This window comes from Simochromis diagramma, unplaced genomic scaffold, assembly GCF_900408965.1.
Source record: "Simochromis diagramma unplaced genomic scaffold, fSimDia1.1 OVJJ01000583.1, whole genome shotgun sequence".
NCBI classification, from domain to species: domain Eukaryota; kingdom Metazoa; phylum Chordata; class Actinopteri; order Cichliformes; family Cichlidae; genus Simochromis; species Simochromis diagramma.
Window position 1 is genome coordinate 476,966 of NW_024387285.1, and position 20,039 is coordinate 497,004.

General features: G+C 41.3%; 2 protein-coding genes and 1 non-coding gene across 6 annotated transcripts; 1 reads left to right on the top strand and 2 right to left on the bottom strand.

Moving 5' to 3' along the window:
• Window positions 1-291: 291 nt before the first annotated feature.
• Window positions 292-10,437, bottom strand: LOC120716151 (hyaluronan mediated motility receptor-like). Of its 2 annotated transcripts, none has more exons than XM_040003556.1 (5): window positions 9,800-10,437; window positions 9,061-9,108; window positions 5,949-6,581; window positions 1,054-2,037; window positions 292-668 (listed from the first exon to the last, which is right to left on the bottom strand). In XM_040003556.1, coding segments are annotated over exons 2-5 (1,818 nt in total). In that variant the 5' UTR covers window positions 9,062-9,108; window positions 9,800-10,437; the 3' UTR covers window positions 292-468. The 2 variants fall into 2 exon arrangements, with proteins under 2 accessions (XP_039859490.1, XP_039859489.1); XM_040003555.1 differs by having other exon boundaries at window positions 10,164-10,436.
• A 207-nt stretch (window positions 10,438-10,644) lies between these two features.
• LOC120716153 (cilia- and flagella-associated protein 157-like) lies at window positions 10,645-19,529 on the bottom strand. 3 transcript variants are annotated; one of them, XM_040003558.1, is made up of 9 exons: window positions 19,295-19,529; window positions 17,219-17,490; window positions 16,108-16,258; window positions 15,202-15,469; window positions 14,813-14,934; window positions 12,314-12,464; window positions 11,822-11,958; window positions 11,598-11,732; window positions 10,645-11,293 (listed from the first exon to the last, which is right to left on the bottom strand). In XM_040003558.1, exons 1-9 carry the CDS (start codon window positions 19,456-19,458, stop codon window positions 11,212-11,214), a joined length of 1,482 nt encoding a protein of 493 aa, XP_039859492.1. In that variant the 5' UTR covers window positions 19,459-19,529; the 3' UTR covers window positions 10,645-11,211. The 3 variants fall into 3 exon arrangements, with proteins under 3 accessions (XP_039859492.1, XP_039859493.1, XP_039859491.1); XM_040003559.1 differs by having other exon boundaries at window positions 11,822-11,955; window positions 16,108-16,261; XM_040003557.1 differs by having other exon boundaries at window positions 16,108-16,261.
• trnac-gca lies at window positions 12,483-12,554 on the top strand. Its single transcript has one exon. It is a non-coding gene; the product is annotated as a tRNA-Cys (tRNA).
• Window positions 19,530-20,039: the final 510 nt, after the last annotated feature.

Consider the following 20,039-nt stretch of genomic DNA (forward strand, 5'->3'; position numbering starts at 1 on the left):
GTTTAACACACTCTGATGAGTTGGAGGCTGAATGAAGCTCAGTCGGACCTAAAATGGCCTTGGCTGCCTGACGTCTTCCCTGCTCCTCTCCTCCCACACAGAACCAGGTTCAGACTGGACTTCAGGTTGGGTTTAGCTTCTTCTTTTAACATTAGATATTTTCCCCAGTTTTTACTCACTATCTCATTCATTTCTTCATCAACTCTGAATAATCTGAGAAGGAGTCTTTCCTGTGAAAATTAACGAACTGCTGCCCTTTGTTTGGATTCTTCAATGAGTTTATCCACTGAGTTATTCCCTCCTCATTATGTGTTCGGATCACTATGGAGTGATTAAAAGCATCTCGACCAAACAAGCTCAGGACCAAATTCAGAGTCTGTCTGTCCTCCTCAGTGAAATCAGAAGGTTTGACTAACAGCAGCAGAACGTTTGGTCCAGGAGGACAGAGACTCACACAGCTCTTCATCACTATAAACAGCACTTCCACAGGCAGACTGAAGATGTCGGGAGTTTTACAACTGTGGGAGGTTTCCTGTTCCTCTCTCCAGAGGCAGCACCAGATTGCTTTCCTTCAAAACCTTCAGACTCTTTTTTCCCAACGAGGAGCTTTTCCAGGGCTGATTTCTTTTTTTCACTTTTTCCAAACAGCATTATCCTGAGTTCACGTGCTGCAATATATTAAAAACTTAAACTGGTTAATAACCTTCATACATACATCATTTTTTACATTTCATTACACAGTGTGAACTGTTAATGACCGGGCCCCTCAGTCTTGCATTTGAGCTTTGAATCCTTGAATTCCACAAACCTGCATGTTCCTCATGTTCAGTCTCAATGATTATTCAGATCAGCTGACTTTTACTCATTTTACTCATGTTTAGGTTAGAGAGAAGCTGGCAGCCACAGCCTTAAACTGGTTCAGGCTGAGGGGCCAGACTAAGTGTGATCCAGGTGACTCGTATGAAGAAGAAATCAAAACTCAAGACTTTCAAACAAGAAAGTCAAACTTATGTAAACGTTTTAAAAGTACCAGCTAAAAAAAGCTGTACTTACCACAACGTTTGACACGAGGAACTGGCAGTGAAACCGATGTTTCCTCACTGGAAACTTCCTCCCTCATGTTCTTCTTCACCACTGTATCTACGGCTGCTATCTGTTTTTTATTTTTATTAATTTCTTGTTGCAGTTGTGTTTGTGTTCTCATCAGTTCTTCTTTTAGTTCCTTTTCTTTCTGGTTCCAGCGTTTCTGTAACAGGTTAAACTCTTTTCTGTGTGCTTCCTCTTTCTGCTGCATTTCTTCTTCATGCTGTTGCACCAGTTTTGAATTGATTTGATTTGATTTTCTTGTTATTTCATATTTTTCTCTTTCCTGCTTAAACTCTTCTTGGAGCTTTTTCTGCTTTTCTTCCTCCTCCTGACGTATTCTTTCAATTTCCCTGGACTGATTTTCCTGCCACTCTTTTTCTTTCCTCTCCCAGTCCTCTTGTTTTTCTTGCTTTGTCTTCTCTGCAGTGAGGATGAGGAAGCTTTCTTTGTTTTCTTGCAGCATGTCTTCAATCTTCTCCATTAACACTTTGTGCTCATTGGTAAACATGTTGTAGTGTCTTCCATCACAGTCCTGAAGGAGCTTGTTCACAGAGACGCTTGTTTCTTTCCACTGATGTCTGTACGTGCTGATGATCATCGAGTGTTTAAAGGAATCTTCTCCCAACAAACTCAGGATGAACTTCAGAGTTTTTCTGTTCTCCTCAGTGAAATCAGAAGGTTTGACCAACAGCAGCAGAACGTTTGGTCCAGGAGGACAGAGACTCACACAGCTCTTCATCTCCTCTCTCACTCCCTGCACAGACAGACTGAACATGTCAGGAGTTTTCACCACTGTTACTGGTTTTTCTTTCCACGCTCCACCAGCATCTTCACAGTGTTTAGCTGGAGAAATATTTCTGAACTGAAAATAATTTTTCTTTGTGATGAAGTTTCCAAGTGTCGTCTTTTCTTCCTCGTTTTTCCCAAACAGCACAATCCTGAGTCCACGAGCTGCCAAACAACAAGGAATAAGAAGAGTTTAGTGATGCGCTCATCAGCGTCTTAACATGATGCATCTCAATATATCAATAATCAAATAAATAATCAGTAATTAAAACACTTTTGAAAAACTAAACTGGGGATGACTTCTTATAATAAGTTTCACTTGGAAACTTTAAACGTAGCAGTGGCAGATTATTAAATGCATAAATGAGAAATTTTGCCCACAGTATGATGAAAATATGACAAACACGGAGCATCGATACTGAAGTCCAAACTGCAAAACATTTACTGGAGGTGACGCTTATTATTATATAAGTAACGTGTATAAAAGAGGATTCAGTTTTTCTGCTTCTGAGCACTTCTGTTGGACTGAACCACATTACTCATACATCAGTCAAAACAAGACTGATTTTTCCATCTGAACTTGTTTTAATTTCGCTGTATGTGTCTGTTTGCAGATCTCCCCATCATTTCACACTCGGGGGACACAGAAGCAAGAGCCCAGCACAGAAGGACGATGTATTAATAACAACACGTGACTTTACTGGAGGTGGGTTGCAAAGTGGTTTGTGTGATATTATCTTTTGGGAGACTCCTGTTTCATTTCCTGTCAAAACAACACAAACACAAAACAAAAACAGAACAAAAAACTTGCTGGTTGAAGAAAATTAACTTTAAGTCAAAATTTGTCAGGGGTATAAATAATTATGGGCTTGACTGTACACTCATATATACTATCCACACTTACAGTGGAGTGTTTATATGGTGGAGTCACTGTGTTAAGCATTTAACCTGCATGTTTAAATCACATGATGCATATAGGTCAAATATATCTATCATTATATATTAATGAAAAACATTGTACCACTTTTTGTATAACACATGCTTATCAATACTGTATGAAAATGTAATGATTAGGATCAATAAGTAACTGTTACAGTCCGCGGGACAGACCGAGTGGAGAGAGTGAGGTGGACCCCGGAGCAGACACAGGTGAGGTGAGAAAAACCCTTACTCAGCATTAGGGCTGCCACAAACGATTATTTTGATAGTCGACTAGTCACCGATTATTTTTGCGATTAGTCGACTAATCAGATCATCATCCATTGGACGTAAAACTACAGCTTATTGCACCAGCAGCATCTGCTCTTATATAACTATCATTAGCTTACAGCTTTAAGTGTTTAAGGTCTGTGCTAACTAAAAATAAAGACAAGATGATAGTTTATTAAAGTTTAATGAAATTTGCAGATTGTTTCGGTGAAGTTTAATAAACTCCTTGCTATCTAAAATATAACAGGACACCGGAGTAAATTCTCGATCATCTCACACTTCTGATAATCAGCTGTCTGCTTGACGTTTATTCAGCTGTGTAAAAACTATAACTTTAATCTCAGCCAAACCGATTTACTCAGGAACAAATAAAATACTAAAAAAAGCCAAACAATAACATTTTAAGTTATCTAAGTGACTTATATATATTTAACCTGAGTAGCGAAAGACGGCGGTGGGTTTTGAAAACGATTAGCCGGGAGTCCGGTGTTCTCACGGCTCTAGTGACCTAGCCCCCGGCTAGCTATCGAGCTAGTGGGTAACAGACGTCTCCGAAAACATCGGAGCGCTTTTGAAAATATGTGGTGTCCTGATAAACTGAGCAGATATTTGAGGTTTACACAGCTACATTCTCGCCTGAAAATATGTTAAACGTTTATTTTGTGACCCAGAAAGAATAATAAGAGTAATATTAAAACTAACTAGCTGCCGCCATTGTTGGAAACTGAGCAGGGCCGCGCTATGAATTCTGGGACACAGCTTCTTCTTCTTCGGGGTTTAACGGCAGCTGGCATCCTTGTACATGCAGTGCTGCCATCTTCTGTTTCAGTCCGTTATTACACTCTTAAATCCTGCTACTTATTCCTGCGTCTTTTCGGATCTCACAAAGCTTCAAACAACGTGTCGACTATTAAATCAGTCGTCGACGATTTTCATAGTCGACGTAATCGTGACTAGTCGACTAATCGTGGCAGCCCTACTCAACATAGATAGCAGCTCACGTCTGGCATGCACACCCACACCTGTCGAACTGATTAAGTGTTAACTGCTGGTTTGCAGACTTTCTGACTCACTTTGGCCATAAAAAAGGATGAAAGGGGACCTGATGGCCGGGGGGTCGCTGATCCTATACAAGTCTGGCAGTTGTGCCAGAGGTGCCTTATATTGGAAAATAAATGTGTTTATGAAACCTGTAAATCACTGTATTGAGTTTTTATTTACATTGCACTCAGCGCTCCAACTATTTTGGAATCAGGGTTTTATTTGTATATATTTGAAGATATTGGCTGAGAAATCAGATGACGTGGACTGATATTGAAATGAGCTGATCTGAAGGTATCATGGCTGAGCTGGACTTCATGCCGTACCCAACCTTATTCTACATTCCATGTGTTACTTTTTGAGTTAATTCCAAAGTCCAAAGAGAAGTTAAGGATCATTCCTCCTCAAATCAGTAAATTTTCATTTATCCTGCTTGACCATCTCCAATTTGCTTTAAACGTTATGATCCAAAGTTTGGAGATAGAAAATGATTGATGTGTAATTTTAGCTTCATATATCAAATAGTTTTCAGATGCCTATCAATCTGACCTTCATGTCTGATTTAGTCCTGCACATTGAAATCTGAGGCAGTGTTTGAACATGAATATCTCAACAACTTTTAAAGATTATTCTCAACTACTCAGAGTGGCCATCGACCAGCACATCCAAGACGGAAGCGTGGCAAGAGAGGTGGGCTACATGCTAGACTAAAGGCTAGAGCCACACGACCACCTCTGCCTAGCCTTTTGTTAGGCAATGTCTGCTCTCTCGAAAACAAGATGGATGAGCTGAGAACCAGGATAACATCTCAACATGAGATCAGAGAGTGCTGTGCTCTGATTTTTACGGAAACCTGGACTACGGGAAGCTCGCTAGACTAGGCAATACAGTTACAGACACACATCAGCAAACACGAGAGCGCTCACACAGACGCCGTGTTTGTTGTTGCCGGGGATTTTAATCACTGCAACCTCAGGACTGTGCTCATGAGGTTCCATCAATATGTGGGAACATCACGTCTACAGCAATGTAAGGGAGGCAAACAAGGCAGTGCCTCGCCCGCACTCTGGACAGTCCGACCACATTTCTGTGTTCCTCTGTCCAGCATACAGGCAGCTCCTCAAACGAGCCCCGAACAAAATGGTAAATGGCCTGTATTTGTATAGCGCTTTACTTAGTCACTACATTCAGTCATCCACCCATTCACACACACATTCACACACACATTCACACGTTAAAATTACTAAAGTTTGGAGCAAAGAGATCTGATTTGGTGCTTCAGGACTGCTTTGATGTTACAAACTGGGGTGTGTTTAAGACTGCTGGCGTAAGACAGGAGAGTTCTGTGGATTTAGAGGAATATGCATCAGTGGTTACCAACTACATCAGCACATGCACTGATATTGTCCCCACAGAGTACTACAAACATATCCAAATCAGAAACCATGGTTGAACTCTGAGGTACCTTCCATGCTACATGCACGCTCCACTGCATTTGCGTCTGGTGACGCTGTGGGGGACAAAAAGGCCAAATAAGACCTGCGTAGATACATCAGGGAAGCCAAGAGGCAATACAGACCGAAGCTGGAAGAACACTACAACAGCTCAGATTTCCGACGCATGCGGCAGGGCCTTCAACAAATTACTGATTTCATGGCATTGTGTCCCTAGTTGTTATTAATTAATTTATTTTTATTTCTATAGTGTTTTTAAATATGGGCCTTACTGAACTTATTTATATTTTGTCCTCCTGCCAGCAGAAGAGCTCAGAGTACAGAGAGACCCAACAAACATTTAAAAGTAATAAAATGTTTTCCTGAACTCACCAGCAGCTCGAGCAGGATCCATGTTTGCAGGCACTGACAGCTGATGTTTCAGGGTTTGATGAGAACCATCTGCTCCAGTTTCAGATAAATCACAGCTCACATGTTCTCCATTGTTTTCTTTCACAATCTGACCTAAGCGTGTCCACAGTTCCAGAGGTTCAAGGTTCTTCTGCTTCACATATCTGAATCTACACGTTTTCATCATGGCCTTTAATGGGGGATCTTCCATATAACTTTCACTGGAAGCTAATTGTTCCTTTGCAGGTGTTGATATCAGGACCAGCGAGTGTTCAAATGACTGATCACCAAAGTCTTCCAGGACTGTTTGCAGCCTCAGTCTTTGCTCCTCAGTGAAGTCTTCAGGCTGTAGAACCAGCAGGAACACATGAGGTCCAGGATCAGAGAGCCTCACACAGGTTTCTATCAACTCTGTCAGTTTGTCCTCAGAGATGTTTGGATGCAGCAGATCTGGAGTGTTGATCAGAACGATTTCTTTCCATCTGCACCGCCCGCTGACCCTCACACAGCAGTCTGGTTCCTCAGTGCTGAACACGGCCCCTCCCAGTATGAAGTTCCCCACGACTCTCCTCTGAGACCAGCTGTTCCCCAGCAGGACAACCCTCAGCTCAGACACTGGCATCAAAACACAACGACAACAGGAAGTCAACAAAAACAGAGCCAGGGTCAGTCTAAGATGTTTATTGTCTTAAAATCATGTTTGCTGATCATCAGAGAGGAAACATATGATAAATATTTTGAGGAATCTTCTCCAGAAAAACATTAATACCCATAAAATATACATTAATTTGCAAATGTTAAAAATGTCATGCCAACTATGTGTATACAGTATAATTCTTTACATGCAAACTCTCCATGGGCTTCACATAAAAGATGGAAACATAAAGACCCATACAAATCAACAGTGCTTTGAGGCAATTAAAAAATAATGTATAATTAAAGTTAACATTCAAACACACAATAGAAAGAAACTCGTGGAATTGGCACTAAACATCTGTGTAACTAAGAAAAACACTGATCAGTGAAATTAATCTGCAGAAAATGTTTCAGTTTGATTGGGAGCAGAAACACTGGGAAAGTGATGCATACATCATGTCTAGTTATCAGGATGTGACCTGGAGTTGCTCCAGTTGGTCAGGTCCAGGTTCTGTAGTGTTTTTGTTTTTTAATAATAGTTTCATTTTTATTTTTTTTTTAAGCCTTTTTCAGCTTTATTTCGCAATGAAGAAAGGACAGGAAAGCAGGGACAGTGACAGAGGGGCAGACATGCGGCAAATGGCCACGGGTTGGACTAGAACCCGTGGTACATGGGTTAACCCTAACCCATGTACCAAACGGCTGAGAGGAACCCAGGCCGGCTGCTCTCAGCCGTTTGGTACATGGTCGCCCACTCAACGCACTGAGCCAAACCAGTGCCTGAGAGTCTGTCGTGTTATGTCATCCAAAACAAAGAAGACAGCTGACTGAATATACTGGATTGTCATGTTTTTTCCATCAGTGGATATTTTCTGACTCAGATTGTGAAATCAGGGATCATGAAACATTATTTTCACACATGGATTGGCCCCAGAGTCTAGACCAGGGGTCGGCAACCTGCGGCTCTTTGGTCCTTTTAGTGCGGCTCGGTGTGGTTTGGGAAAATAAATGAGTTTTTTAAAGTATTTAGCTGAAGTGCATTTTATTTATGTTACTTTTTTTAACTTGTAGTTCTAAATTGGAAGATTATTGTGATATTGAAATATAAATATAAAATTATATTTTATTATTTTTTTCATCGCTCAAAATAAGCGTCACACTCGCGGAAGCCGGTGTAGCCGCCGAAACGCCGTGCATTTATGGACACTTTCGACCCCATGTAGGCCAATTTCGGATCCACATTATGTCAGCAGCTCCACTGTGAACTATGTTAAAACAAACACCGCTCACACCTCACAGACGACAGCTTACAGTCCTGCGTAAAGATGAAAGTGACTTCGCTGTGCGCAGAGGTTCGGGACCATGTAAACATATCACGGCAGACCCGACGATGTTTGCATGAACACACTTATCATTCTCTTTATTGACCACTTTTCACACACGGTTGCTGTACGCACACAGCCGGTTGTAGCTTTGCAGCTCACAGCCCGACACACACCAACACAACAGCATAGAGAGCACAGAAGTTAAGGTGGCGAGGTGCGTCCGACTCCCCTGCAGCGGTGCTGCAGACCACGCCCCGCCACACACATTAACCAGGTAAAATACATATTTAGGCAGAAATTTGCAAATAGTTTTTTAGAAGCATAGAGCTTTTTTTTCCAATTACTTTTTAAAAGTCAGGTCAAGGCTCCAAAAGCCCAAAGGCGATATAAGGGTGGCTCACAGCAGTTTTTGTTTGCTGGATCATTTTAGTTCAGCTTTCCTTTTGTTATATTTCTTCAAGAGTTCAAAATGTGTTAATTACATAAATAAAATGTCATTTTCTCTGTAGCACTTCATGGATTTCATAAGCAGCACACCTTAGTTGTTCACACAAAGCATAAAGGTAAAAACAATATATGCAGTGTTATCTTCATTTTGGATGTCAAAAAGTATTTGCGGCTCAGTGTTTTCTTTTGCGTGGAAACCGGCTCCAAATGGCTCTTTGGGTGTAAAAGGTTGCTGACCCCTGGTCTAGACATTAACCACACAGAATCTTTGGGAGGTGCTGTTAGACTTTCCCATCAGCGAGATGCACAACTGGGGCAGGGACAGCTCAGTAGGTAGAGGGGTCGCCCCATGATCGGAAGGCTGGGGTTTGAATCCATTGAGGCACCCTTGAGCAAGGTACTGTCCCTACACACAGCTCCCTGGGTGCCTGCTTAGTGGCTGCCCACTGCTTCGCTGAGTGAATGGATCAAATACAGAGAAAAAATAAGTAATTTCCCCACGGGGATCAATAAAGTATACATTATTATTAAACTGTGGATGGAAATAATACTGTGAGGCTACATAAGGTTATATAAATAGAAATAATGTCACAATGAATATGTACCATATCAAAGTTAGTCCAAAGAAATATTACAGTGTGACTTTTTTGGCCCAACAGTTTATATTTGAGTCACGATTAACTTACTGTTGGGGGGAATAAACTCATAGCTGCTTGTTCGCTGCTGAGGCACCTCTGTGAATATAAAAAAGAAAAACAGTTACACACAAACCTAAACTGTGTCAAATTCCCACAGTGATGAAATTTCTTTGTTGACAGTGAAGGAGAAAGTGGGAAAAACCAGTTTCCAACATATAATGTTGCAGCAAATATACAGGAAGAGAATGTTTTTATCCAAGCGTCTGTTGCACCGAAACTTATGATCTGTTAAATGTAACTAATAATATAAGAGTGTGATGAGTGCTGATGATGAACTCTTTACTTTACAATATAAAGCACATTGACTGTTGTTGTGATTTAATGGTATAAAAATAAAACTGAAAATGATAAAACATGAACTGGAATATTGAAACATGGCAACAAAAAGCCTCAAAGATATCAGATCAGAGATGATCAGCAACAACATCCCAGAAATGTCAAACCTGCCCAGGTTTAAAACAAAAACACTCCCAGAAATGCTGACTGTCAGTGAAAGAGCAATAAATAAATAAATAAATGAAGATTGAAACTCAAAGAACAAACTGGATAATTAAGAAGATCAAATCTCATCACATTTAAAACAGTTTCAGTTCAACCACAACAGAGAAAAACGTAAAAAGATAAATAAAATGAGTGATTAGAACAAGGACAGAAGGAAGTAGTTTTATCCACGAGGACATCGAGCACCTGTGAAGCGTTGAACATGGAGCTTCCTGCTTAAACACACCTGTGTAGCTCTCTGCTGAAGGCCGCCCAAATCCAACATGGCGGATGAGCAATGATTACGAATGTGACGGTTAACACGAACAAACAAACAAACAAACAAACAAACACTGACGTTATCTAACTGAGGACCATCAGAGTCAGACTGGGATCGCTCTGAAATCAAACAGTGATAATAAAAAGCTTTGTGCGGTCGGTCTGTTCACTTCCGTCTGTTTCCGCTTCAGCAGCTGAAGTTAATCTGATTTTACCTGAAAACTGAAAGTTTCTACATTTCTGTCAGTTTATTAAAAGAAACATCAGAAAACTGCGTCCTGCTCAGTTCCTGTGATAAAAACCAGCTGACAGTGTGATCAGCCGATACTCACCCATCGATCCGGATCGATCAAAATAATCCTTTTAACGTGTTAGAGTCACCGGATCAGCGTTGATCCATCGATGTCAGCACAGCCGCTTCATGCAGAAACTTCTTAATGCTTTACATTTAAACGTGTTTCTAATCAGATGATTTGTTCTGCTCAGAGTTGAAATTTAACGTGAAAACAACTGAAACACTTCAGTCTGTCCCCGCTGAGGCGGAGCACACCGAGGATCCAGCACAGGTCTCACATCGGTTTCGGTTTTATTTGTCATATGCAAGTTAGCACAGGTCCAACACCGCAATGACATGTGTTTGACGAGCAGAAGACAGTCAGCAGCAGCATGGTACAGTAGAAAAAAATAAAATAATAAAAAATGAATAGAAGAATAGTAAAGAGCAAAATATTAATAAGATGTAGTAAAAGAAAAAACAGATTTTCAGTTAACTGACTAAATATATATATATATATATATTTTTTTTTTTTCTGACTCTGGCTGATATCTAAAACCTGATTCTGCCACTTTATTTTTTTTATTCAGATTTTGTGTCACATGCTGTGCAGCCGATGATTAAATTCCACCACATGGGGGTGTAGCTCAGTGGCAGAGCATTTGACTGCAGATCAAGAGGTCTCTGGTTCAATTCCAGATGCCCCCTGTGGGGGGCTCAGTGTGCCCTTCGGTCTCTCTGCTGTAGAGATGATCGTTGGTACTTTCATCTATTGTCTCAATATGCAAATCTATGAAATGCTGAGGACTGTGTGCTGCAGCTGCCCAGAACCCAAAGTGCTGATCTTCACTCAGTAAAGGGATTTTCAGCATTCTGTAACAACAGCCAAGCAGAATCATGAAGACTGTGATAAACAACATTTATAACATGTTTCCTGTTTCACTGCACAATAACAGACAAGCTGTTTTCATCACAGCAGGAACATTATTAGTTTGTTACAGAGGCGTCACCTTTACTGTAACAGGCTGAGCTCACAGGAGTCCCAGTCGATGTCAGACTGAACTGCAACATAATCGACAGTTTTTAGGAGATGAGTTTTGTTACTGTCACTTGAGTTTGGTCTGTTTGGAGGTCACAGCTGAATCGGTGAGCTTCACAGAGCTGTCCGCCTTCAGACTCGACGGTTTCCTGGATATAAGAAAAACAGAAGAAGAAGAAAGTCAGGTGACATAAAACACTTAAAGCTAACAAAGGGAAACCTCCAGAGCAGCAATGTCAAACTGCTTCAGTGGCCACCTCTCTCCATCACTGAGCCAGTCTCAACTTTACGGCATTTAAAACATGTTTTTAATAACTAGATTATTTTGATGCTGCTGAGGCTTCACTGACTTAAATGTTAGTTGTAAACAGCTATATCATATAACTGCAGCTGTAGCTGTGATCAGACATCCCCCTGCAGACCCTGAAGCTGAGCTCTGAGCTCCTCACAAACCTGCTGGAGCCAGCTTCCATCCTGGGGAGCACGTTTTTGTGTTTCAGCGCGGGGCGAGGCACAAAACCCAGATCTCCCGGCCTGTAGCGGGCCAGCTGGAACTGGAAACTCCAATCTGGATCCAGACTTCTTGTTCTACACAGACGATAAAGATGCAGGATTTCTGTCAGTCGTCGACCTGTCGGGTATTTGCAGACCATCTTAGCGAGCACTGATTTTATTACCGGGCTGCTGCAGAGTCAGCCGTCTGCAGCTCGTTCACTTTGCCGCTGTCAGCAGCGGAGCTGGCAAATCCGTCTCTGCTTAAAAGCACCAGCATCCTCTGCATCAGCTGCTTCCACTGGTCCACCTCTGAGTCCTGCTGCAGGTGAAAGCAAGACTGAAACAGTCTGATTGGCTGAGATAAAGACCTCACCTTCTTCACTGGAGCATTGAACCATCGTCATCGACAGACAAATAAAATGAATTCAGTTTTCTTGCAACAACTTTGTGTTTACAGATAAATTCCACCTTGTCACAAATCTCCTTTTTTCATTTCTGTATTCTAAAACATAAACGTTAATGAGGCGAATACCTCGTGTATTCTGTGTTAGCTGAAGGTTTCAGACTTTTACTTTGAAATGATGTCGGTCTCACTTTTCTAAAATCGAGCAGTCGGTCAGAAAGTACGACACCTGTCATCTGCACACGTTCCAGAGTCAGCGCTGTCATCTTACCATCAGTGCTTGTCTGAGAGCAACAGCTGCTTCCTGAATGATGTTCTTCATCCTGCTCCTCCTCCTCCTCTCCTGTTGAAGCTCCGCCTCCAGCCGGCTGACCTGAGCACTGTTTTTACTGCACTGTTCAGACAGAGAGGCCTGATTCTGCCTGAAAGCACAAGCAGAGGGGGGTATAGCTCAGTGGTAGAGCATTTGACTGCAGATCAAGAGGTCTCCGGTTCAAATCCGGATTCCCCCTGAGCAAATGTTATGCCACCCTGAGTTACCTGCCATCATAGTTCAGAGCAGGAGTAGGAATGTGTTTTAGATGTCCTTGATCCAACACAGCTGATCTAAATGGCTAAATGACCTCCTCAACCTGTCCTGAAGTTCTCCAGAGGCCTGGTAATGACCTAATCATGTGATTCAGGTGTGCTGACCCAGGGTGAGATCACAGGAGACTCTTTAGCTTTTCCTCAAAGTGAAACAATTTCTCCCCTTTAAGGAAAAGATCACTTTCTACTCCATATAATTTATTTTTCAACTTCAAAACAATCCTTACTCTTCTTCATCCTCTGCATTTAAGCCACCTTTCTTCTGATTGGTTGCCTCTTTCAAACAGGTTTGTCCTGAACAGTGCATATATGGCAGAAATGATAATAACAGGCTCACCCTGACATGTTTAACTAATAATAATAAATAATGAACGATATCAGTGAGTACTCCAAACTGATGCACAACTTTCTGTTTTCTGCCTGAATCTGAGCCTTTAAACTAAAATACACTTCTCTAGTTTTGCATGTAAAGAATTATTTATTTTGAATGAACACGTTTCCTGTTGTGTTTCTATGTACAAATAATAATTTATGGAGTTAAATGTACGATATTTCACAGACACTGTTTTGTGTGGCCGTGGTTAACACGTCAGGTCAAGGCTGCTCTTATCTTGCAGCGTCTCTTCTCTGCATGTGTGAAAGAGGGATTTTTGAGCTCTTGGCTTGGAAACACAGAGGAGCAACTGAGGTGGAAAAGAAGGAGGCGAGCACTCCGAGTCACTGATGACAGCAGCTGGGACCGCTGCAAACGTCGCTTTCTTTGTCTGCAGTGATGAACAAGGCTTCATTGTGCAGAGATCTGCGTCTGCCTGAGAAGAATGCGACCTTGCTGATAAGAAAAGTAGCAGAGCAGAGCAGTGAGTAATGAGCATTTAATGTTCATATCAGGCACCTGTTTGAGTACCTGCTTGATGGGAGCCACAAGTGCTCTTTTCTAGAGGCATTTTTTTTAGTGTGTGTGTGTGTGTGTGTGTGGAGTCCTGCCTGTGCTCCTCACAGTAACATTTAACTATTAATCACAGTGTTGCTAAATAGCAGGCTCTGGCTTGCATCAGTCACATGATGACCATTAACCAATGATCACCCTTGACAGCAGAGCGCACTGGTCACGAGTCAGGAACGAGCTCTACAGCACGCAGGAGTATTAGCTTGTTGTGTACACGTTGGTCAGTTGTGTTGTGGCAACTGACGAATTGAAACAAACGAGCGTGCTGTGTGAGTAACAGCGTGACAACCATCACCTGTCCCTTTATTAACTGCACAAGTAGTAGCTGCTAACTAACTGGGTGAGGCTGTCCTGGGTCTGTGGGTCTGTCCCCGTTTTATGGAACATATTTATTTTTACAGGGCTTTCCCTCCCTTTATGGAGGGCTTATATTTAGTATATTTACACAGAGTGAGAGTGTGTGTGTGTGTGTGTTTTGCCTTATGAGTCCAAGCACTGTCACCAATCTTTGCATTTCATTATTATCTCACCTGTTTAATCAGCTACATTCTCTCCAATGGACTTTTTACTGTCTACGGTCTCAGATCCACACAGCCCCGCCCTCCAGCCCCGCCCTGCAGCACTGTCAGCAGCAACATTGTACCCATCAGGTAAAACTAGTTTCTTGATGAATGTGGGTTGTTGTTCCAGGCTGAACGCTTCCCTTTTTAACTTTGAGCCCCGCCCCTTCAAACCTCTGCACGGCCTGGGTTCATTTTCACTCTGAATACAAATTTCTGTATTTCTGCTGCACTAATGTAAAATACTAGTTTATGTCTTTGTATTGAAGTAAAACAAAAATGAGTGCACAAATATTTTTCTATTTTTAAATATTAATACATGAATTTTCCAGCAATCATAAGTAAAAGAGGAATAAACTATAAACTACTGTGGGTGTTTTCTTGTCTCGTTCAGGAAGGCCTCATCATCATGATCCAGCCATCAGCTGCTACCAGTAACAGGATTCAGTGCTTTTATGTTTCCTGTCTGTCTCTTTTGTGTCTCTGTTGTTATTGATTTATTTGATTACTTATTATTGATGAATCTCACTGTGGAGTTATCGCTTGCATATAAACGTACCACAAATGAGACTACGAGCCCGTATGTGTAATAACTGCACCTGCTGCTTTGCTTTCATTAACGTGAACGTGAACCTGAGTGAGACTCATCTGTACGGACGGCAGAGTGAACTTTGACCTCAGCGCCTCCATCTTGCCCAGGGCTCCTGCGTGTTCGGTCTGAAGCTGCTCGAGCCGCTGCCTGCAGTCCTTCTGCTCCGCCTGCAGCTGCTGGCACTTCTCTGTGAGCTGCTCCACCACCTGATGGAGAGAGTTGGGTATGGATTTAGAGTGAATCCCTTGTTTTTCACGTTAAGAAGACGTTGGCGTTAAACACGATGAAAGGGCCTGGCACTGGGAGCACACTGTCTAATGCTGGTCCACTTTTCAGTAACCTTGATTTAACTAAATAAAACGTGGATTATTCGAAGCCGCTGTAATCTGAGTGGACAGTGAAGCATGACTGTGGTTACACTGCATTTAAAATATTAAGTTAAACTTAAAGACATTTAGAATTCCTTCTCTTACCTTCTTACGGACGCAGCTGGTGCGTGACGTGTCTCTGAGCATTTCTTCCAGGCTTTCCACATCCGTGCTGAGCTGACTCTTGCAGCCCCGCAGGGCGGCATTCTCCTCCATCAGGATCTGCACCTGCTCCGACAGCTGCCCCACGCGAGCTTTCACCTCCACGTTCTCCTGCAGCGCCAGCCTGGTCGTCTCCGGGACTTTCTGGTCCACCAGGAGCTGCACCTCTGCTGCCATGGCTGCAGCGTGAGACTCCATCTCTCTCTCCAATCTTTGGCAGGACACAAGACAAAGGAGGTAAAGTCAGAGGGTATTTTAGGTGGATAATTCAGGTATGCAGCCTTGTGAGGAGACACTGACATATTTGTGTATTTGCTGTGCAGTAGATAAGGTGAGTGTTCTCATATATAGCCAGATATTTATTCAATTCAATTTTATTTATATAGCGCCAAATCACAACAAAAGTCGCCTCAAGGCGCTTCATGTTGTACAGTAGATACAGAGAAAACCCAACAATCATATGACCCCTATGAGCAGCACTTTGGTGACAGTGGGAAGGAAAAACTCCCTTTTAACAGGAAGAAACCTCCGGCAGAACCAGGCTCAGGGAGGGGCGGGGCCATCTGCTGCGATTGGTTGGGGTGAGAGAAAACTTATTTTATGCCCTTAAATTTATGCCTGCAGGTTCAGAGCTTCAAAGGAACACGACCCTTGGTGGGACGAGGATGACATAAAGGAAAAAACATTAGTGCTACAGAGGCAGGATTAACATGTCGTCCTGAAGACAAGCTGCGAGTTGCTGCGATGACACGGATTTGTTTACAGTCTGAACTTAAACTAGTTTCTACGAGTGGACTCGACCCGGGTAATGGAACGAGTCTGTGCTGTGATTTTTAAAGTGGATTCCACCTCCTCTTTTCCAGCAGCGCTTTCATCTCCAGGCTGTGAATGTCATCCTTGTGCTCTTCCTTCTGACTCGCCAGCTGCTTCTCCAGAGACTCTAAGCTGGACATCATCTCCTCCTTTTGCCCCTGAAACGCCTCCAGGCTTGCAAACCTCTCTGCTGGAGGAGAGAAGAGGAGAGTTTAAATCATTCCCTGAAGCCAGTCTTTGCTGAAATAAACCTCCTGAAAGTTTAATGGTTCCTGCTGGAAACACTTGCATCCAAAAGAAATCTGGGCTGGATTTTCAAGGAATACTATAAATATAGGAATACTATAAAGCTGAGCTCCTTTTGACATCTTTGGCGGGGAGAGGCTGATCGAGGCCTCTTCCAGCAAATCACTGTCAGTTCTTTTCAGCCTTTCCAAAAGTAAAACCTTTTTTTAAATTTTAGTATTATTAATTTCTATATTTGAGACAAAACAAAAAGGCTTTAATTGGAAGGAAAACTTTTGAGTTCCCACATTTGAATTCTTGTGGCAGACACTTCATGGTATGATACAACATTAAACTAATGTTTCAGAACAGGCTTCAGAAAGTTAAATGGGAAATGTATATTCTCCTGAAATGCAAAGACATATTTAATTTAACACATTTAAAATATCACAAGATTCCAAATAATGTAATCATTAAGATTCCCCCACAGAGCTTTATTAATGCTACACAGACAGGGACACACACCGCCCTCATAAATATGAACAAATACTTTGGAGTAAAATCCATCTGAAATGTATAAAATCAAAGGTTTATTTATTCAAATAATTGATTATTGAGGAAAATATGTCTCAGTATAAACTGAACTCATACCAGTCGTTTGACCAGATGCCATTAAAATTAGTTACACGTAAAACGTTCAAACAAAAGAATGCAGTGATATTTTGTAATGATTGTGAAAGAATATGTTTGAAATAAAAATGAACTGAACTGAAAAGGGAGGAAGATCCAGAAATTTCATCTTTTATTTAAAAAAGATCCTTATTATTATTTTAAAAATCGAATCCCTACCATCACTTTGATGTTTATGTGGATACCCTGTGGTAAACTCTGATGGGCTACATGCTAAGAGCTGAATTTTTACCGAGTGCTGTGTTTTCTTTGATAAGCTCATCGATGCGGTTCTGTAGCTCCTGCCTCTCCCGGCTGTGCCGCAGCTGCAGGGCGTCTCTTTCCTGATCTGAAGCCTGCAGCTGGTTCTGCAGCCGCTGCGACAGCTCGCCCACCTCGTCCTCCTTCTCCAACAGGGAACGCTTCAGGTACGCGATCGTGTCTCTGTTCTCCTGCTCCAGTGTGCTGCGCTGAGTCAGCAAGTCTTTCCTCTGTCTCACAAGGTCATCACATTTCAGCTGATATCTGAGGGGTTAAGGATGACAGCTTCAACGATTTATAAACTGCATCTGGCCTTTTCTGGATTTCAAGCAGCTCTACAGCTCGAGCAGAGCATGCACTGCCTGAGTGACCTCAAGCTCACTCAGACCGATGGATGCCTGAAACAAATAAATATGTGAAGGTCTCGAGGCCTGTAGAAACCACAGTTTTGCAGGTGTGGGAGTGATATTTTATTTCCAGCTTCTCAAATACAAATTATCTTTAAAACAGGCCAAATCAGGTGAATGTTTTTGACAGATAAGATGGAAAACCCTAAAAAATATTCCCAGTGTGACATGTACTAAATCCAAATGAACTTTTTTTTTTTTTTTTTTTTAGAAAAAGCAAGTTTCCAATACTTGAAAAACAAACAGACACTTTCAACACTTAATTTTCTTTCTTTTGAGAAAATTCTGACAGTAAGCACCTAAAATTACTGACACAAGACAATCAACTTGCCTGAAATACTTTAATATTCTTTTGAACCTTGGTTAGTTTCAAAGTCACCACAAAGCAGTGTGAGAAACATGAGTCTCACACTGCAATTTACTTTCTTTTCTTTTTTTAAATACATTTTAATGCTTTTTGCAACAGCATACAAAGGTCTGTTTTCCCAGTAATATGCTGCAGTAATAGGAACCCCCCCCCCCTCACCTCCCACCCTGCTCTCTTCCAAACTTACATCAAATAAAAAACACATAGAATATGTGTACATTCGTACCATATGTGACATTTATACATATTGAAGGAAACAAAAAAGAGAAAAAAAGAAAACAAAAAATAGACAATAGAAACAGCTAGCACAGACTAAACAATTTTCCCCTCATCCAAAATGGAAAAATGTTCCACGGGCTTCTCCACATTTAAAACATGTATCTGGAATTCTGTTATTATATTTGTTTAATTTCACCAGTGTTACATATGTTTGCATGATCCAATTGTATTGTAATAACTTTAGGTTACTATTAATCGATTGTTTTTGTGATTTTAAGCAAATTGGCTTCCATGTCTCCTCAGAAATATTAATATTTAGGTCCTTTCTCCAAGCTTCTAACTTAGAAACTGGTGTTTCTGGAGAGGCAGAGAGAATCCAGTTATAGAATGTTGAAATTAAGCCTTTATTACCACCTTTTCCCACCATTAACTCCTCTAACTTACTTAACTGGGGAAGGCTGAGAAACTGATTTTGCATGGAAGAAATGAAGCTTCTAATCTGTAAATACTTTTGAAACTAAATCCTCAAATGAGACCATTATTCCATCACAAAAAAGATCACCCACTTTCCTAACACCTTTTTCTGCCCAACCCTGGAACCCTGCGTCCAAATTTCCTGGTACAAATAAAGCATTCCCCCAAATAGGACTAACCTGAGAGAGGTTATTCTTAATATTCATCATTTCTTTTATTGTAAACCAAACTTCAATCATATTTCGGACTATGGGATCATTTGTTTCTTTCTTTAATTGTTTTGGCTGTGCAGAGTGTAAGTACATGTTTAATGGCATTTTAAGAGAATTTGCTTGCCTTCCCACCCAAGATGGGGTATTTTGGGAGGAAAAATAAAACATTATTGTCCTTAGTTATTATCTGAGCGCACCAAAGAATGAAGGTCTCACTGTAGCTTGTAAAATCAGTTCATTTCAATGAAGCTTTGTAAATTCAGCCTCCATTATGCTAATGCAACATTAGATCGAGTTAGCAAATAAAACATATTTAAGATATCATTACAAAGTGCTTTTTACTGCACACACAATCACTCTAAACATTACGGTAAACTTAAACGGCTCACCGCTCCAGCTCGTCGGTTAAATACGCTATCTGTGTCAGGTAGAGGTCCTTCTCTTTGTCCGCAGACCCGCTTTTCTCTGCAGGAAACTCGGAGTTTTCCTTTTTCGGTGTCTTCTTGTTTCCATCTCGTTTGTCGCTGCTTTTTCTCTCCGTCTTTCTGGGCATTGTGTCTCACAGAAAGTTAGCTAAAGTTTCCGCCGATAGCCCGGCGCGAGAAACTAAACGGCACCGTTGCTAGGCAATGCTGCCTTCAGTGACTTCTCGGAAACGGGGCGACTTCTTCTTTAAGCTGATTCGTGATTGTGAATTGACTGAGATTTAAACTTTCTTGATAACAATTTAATACATACCGTGCTGGGATAAAAGACTTTCATGCCTTTTAAATGTGGCAGAGCTAATATATCTTTCCATTCTGTTTAATATGCCATCATTTTCCCTTAAAATTCAGTTAATGTGCAATCACAAATAGAACTAAATGCATAGAAAATAAGAATGAAAAGAAAATAATTAAAAAGACACTGGCGCATAGAGAGTACAAAAGAAACTGAAGACTGAGTTCGTGGTTGTAGCTAAAAGGTATCAACGGGGGAAAATATCAATATAATACATAATAACAGTGAAGCAGCAGCTACACACGGAAAGCTTCAGAAACATTTCAGAGACTAAAGTGTCGAAAATAAAAGAAACTCTTTATATGCTTTCACTTTCAGTAACACAAATTGGTTTTGACATCTCTTTGTGTCCAC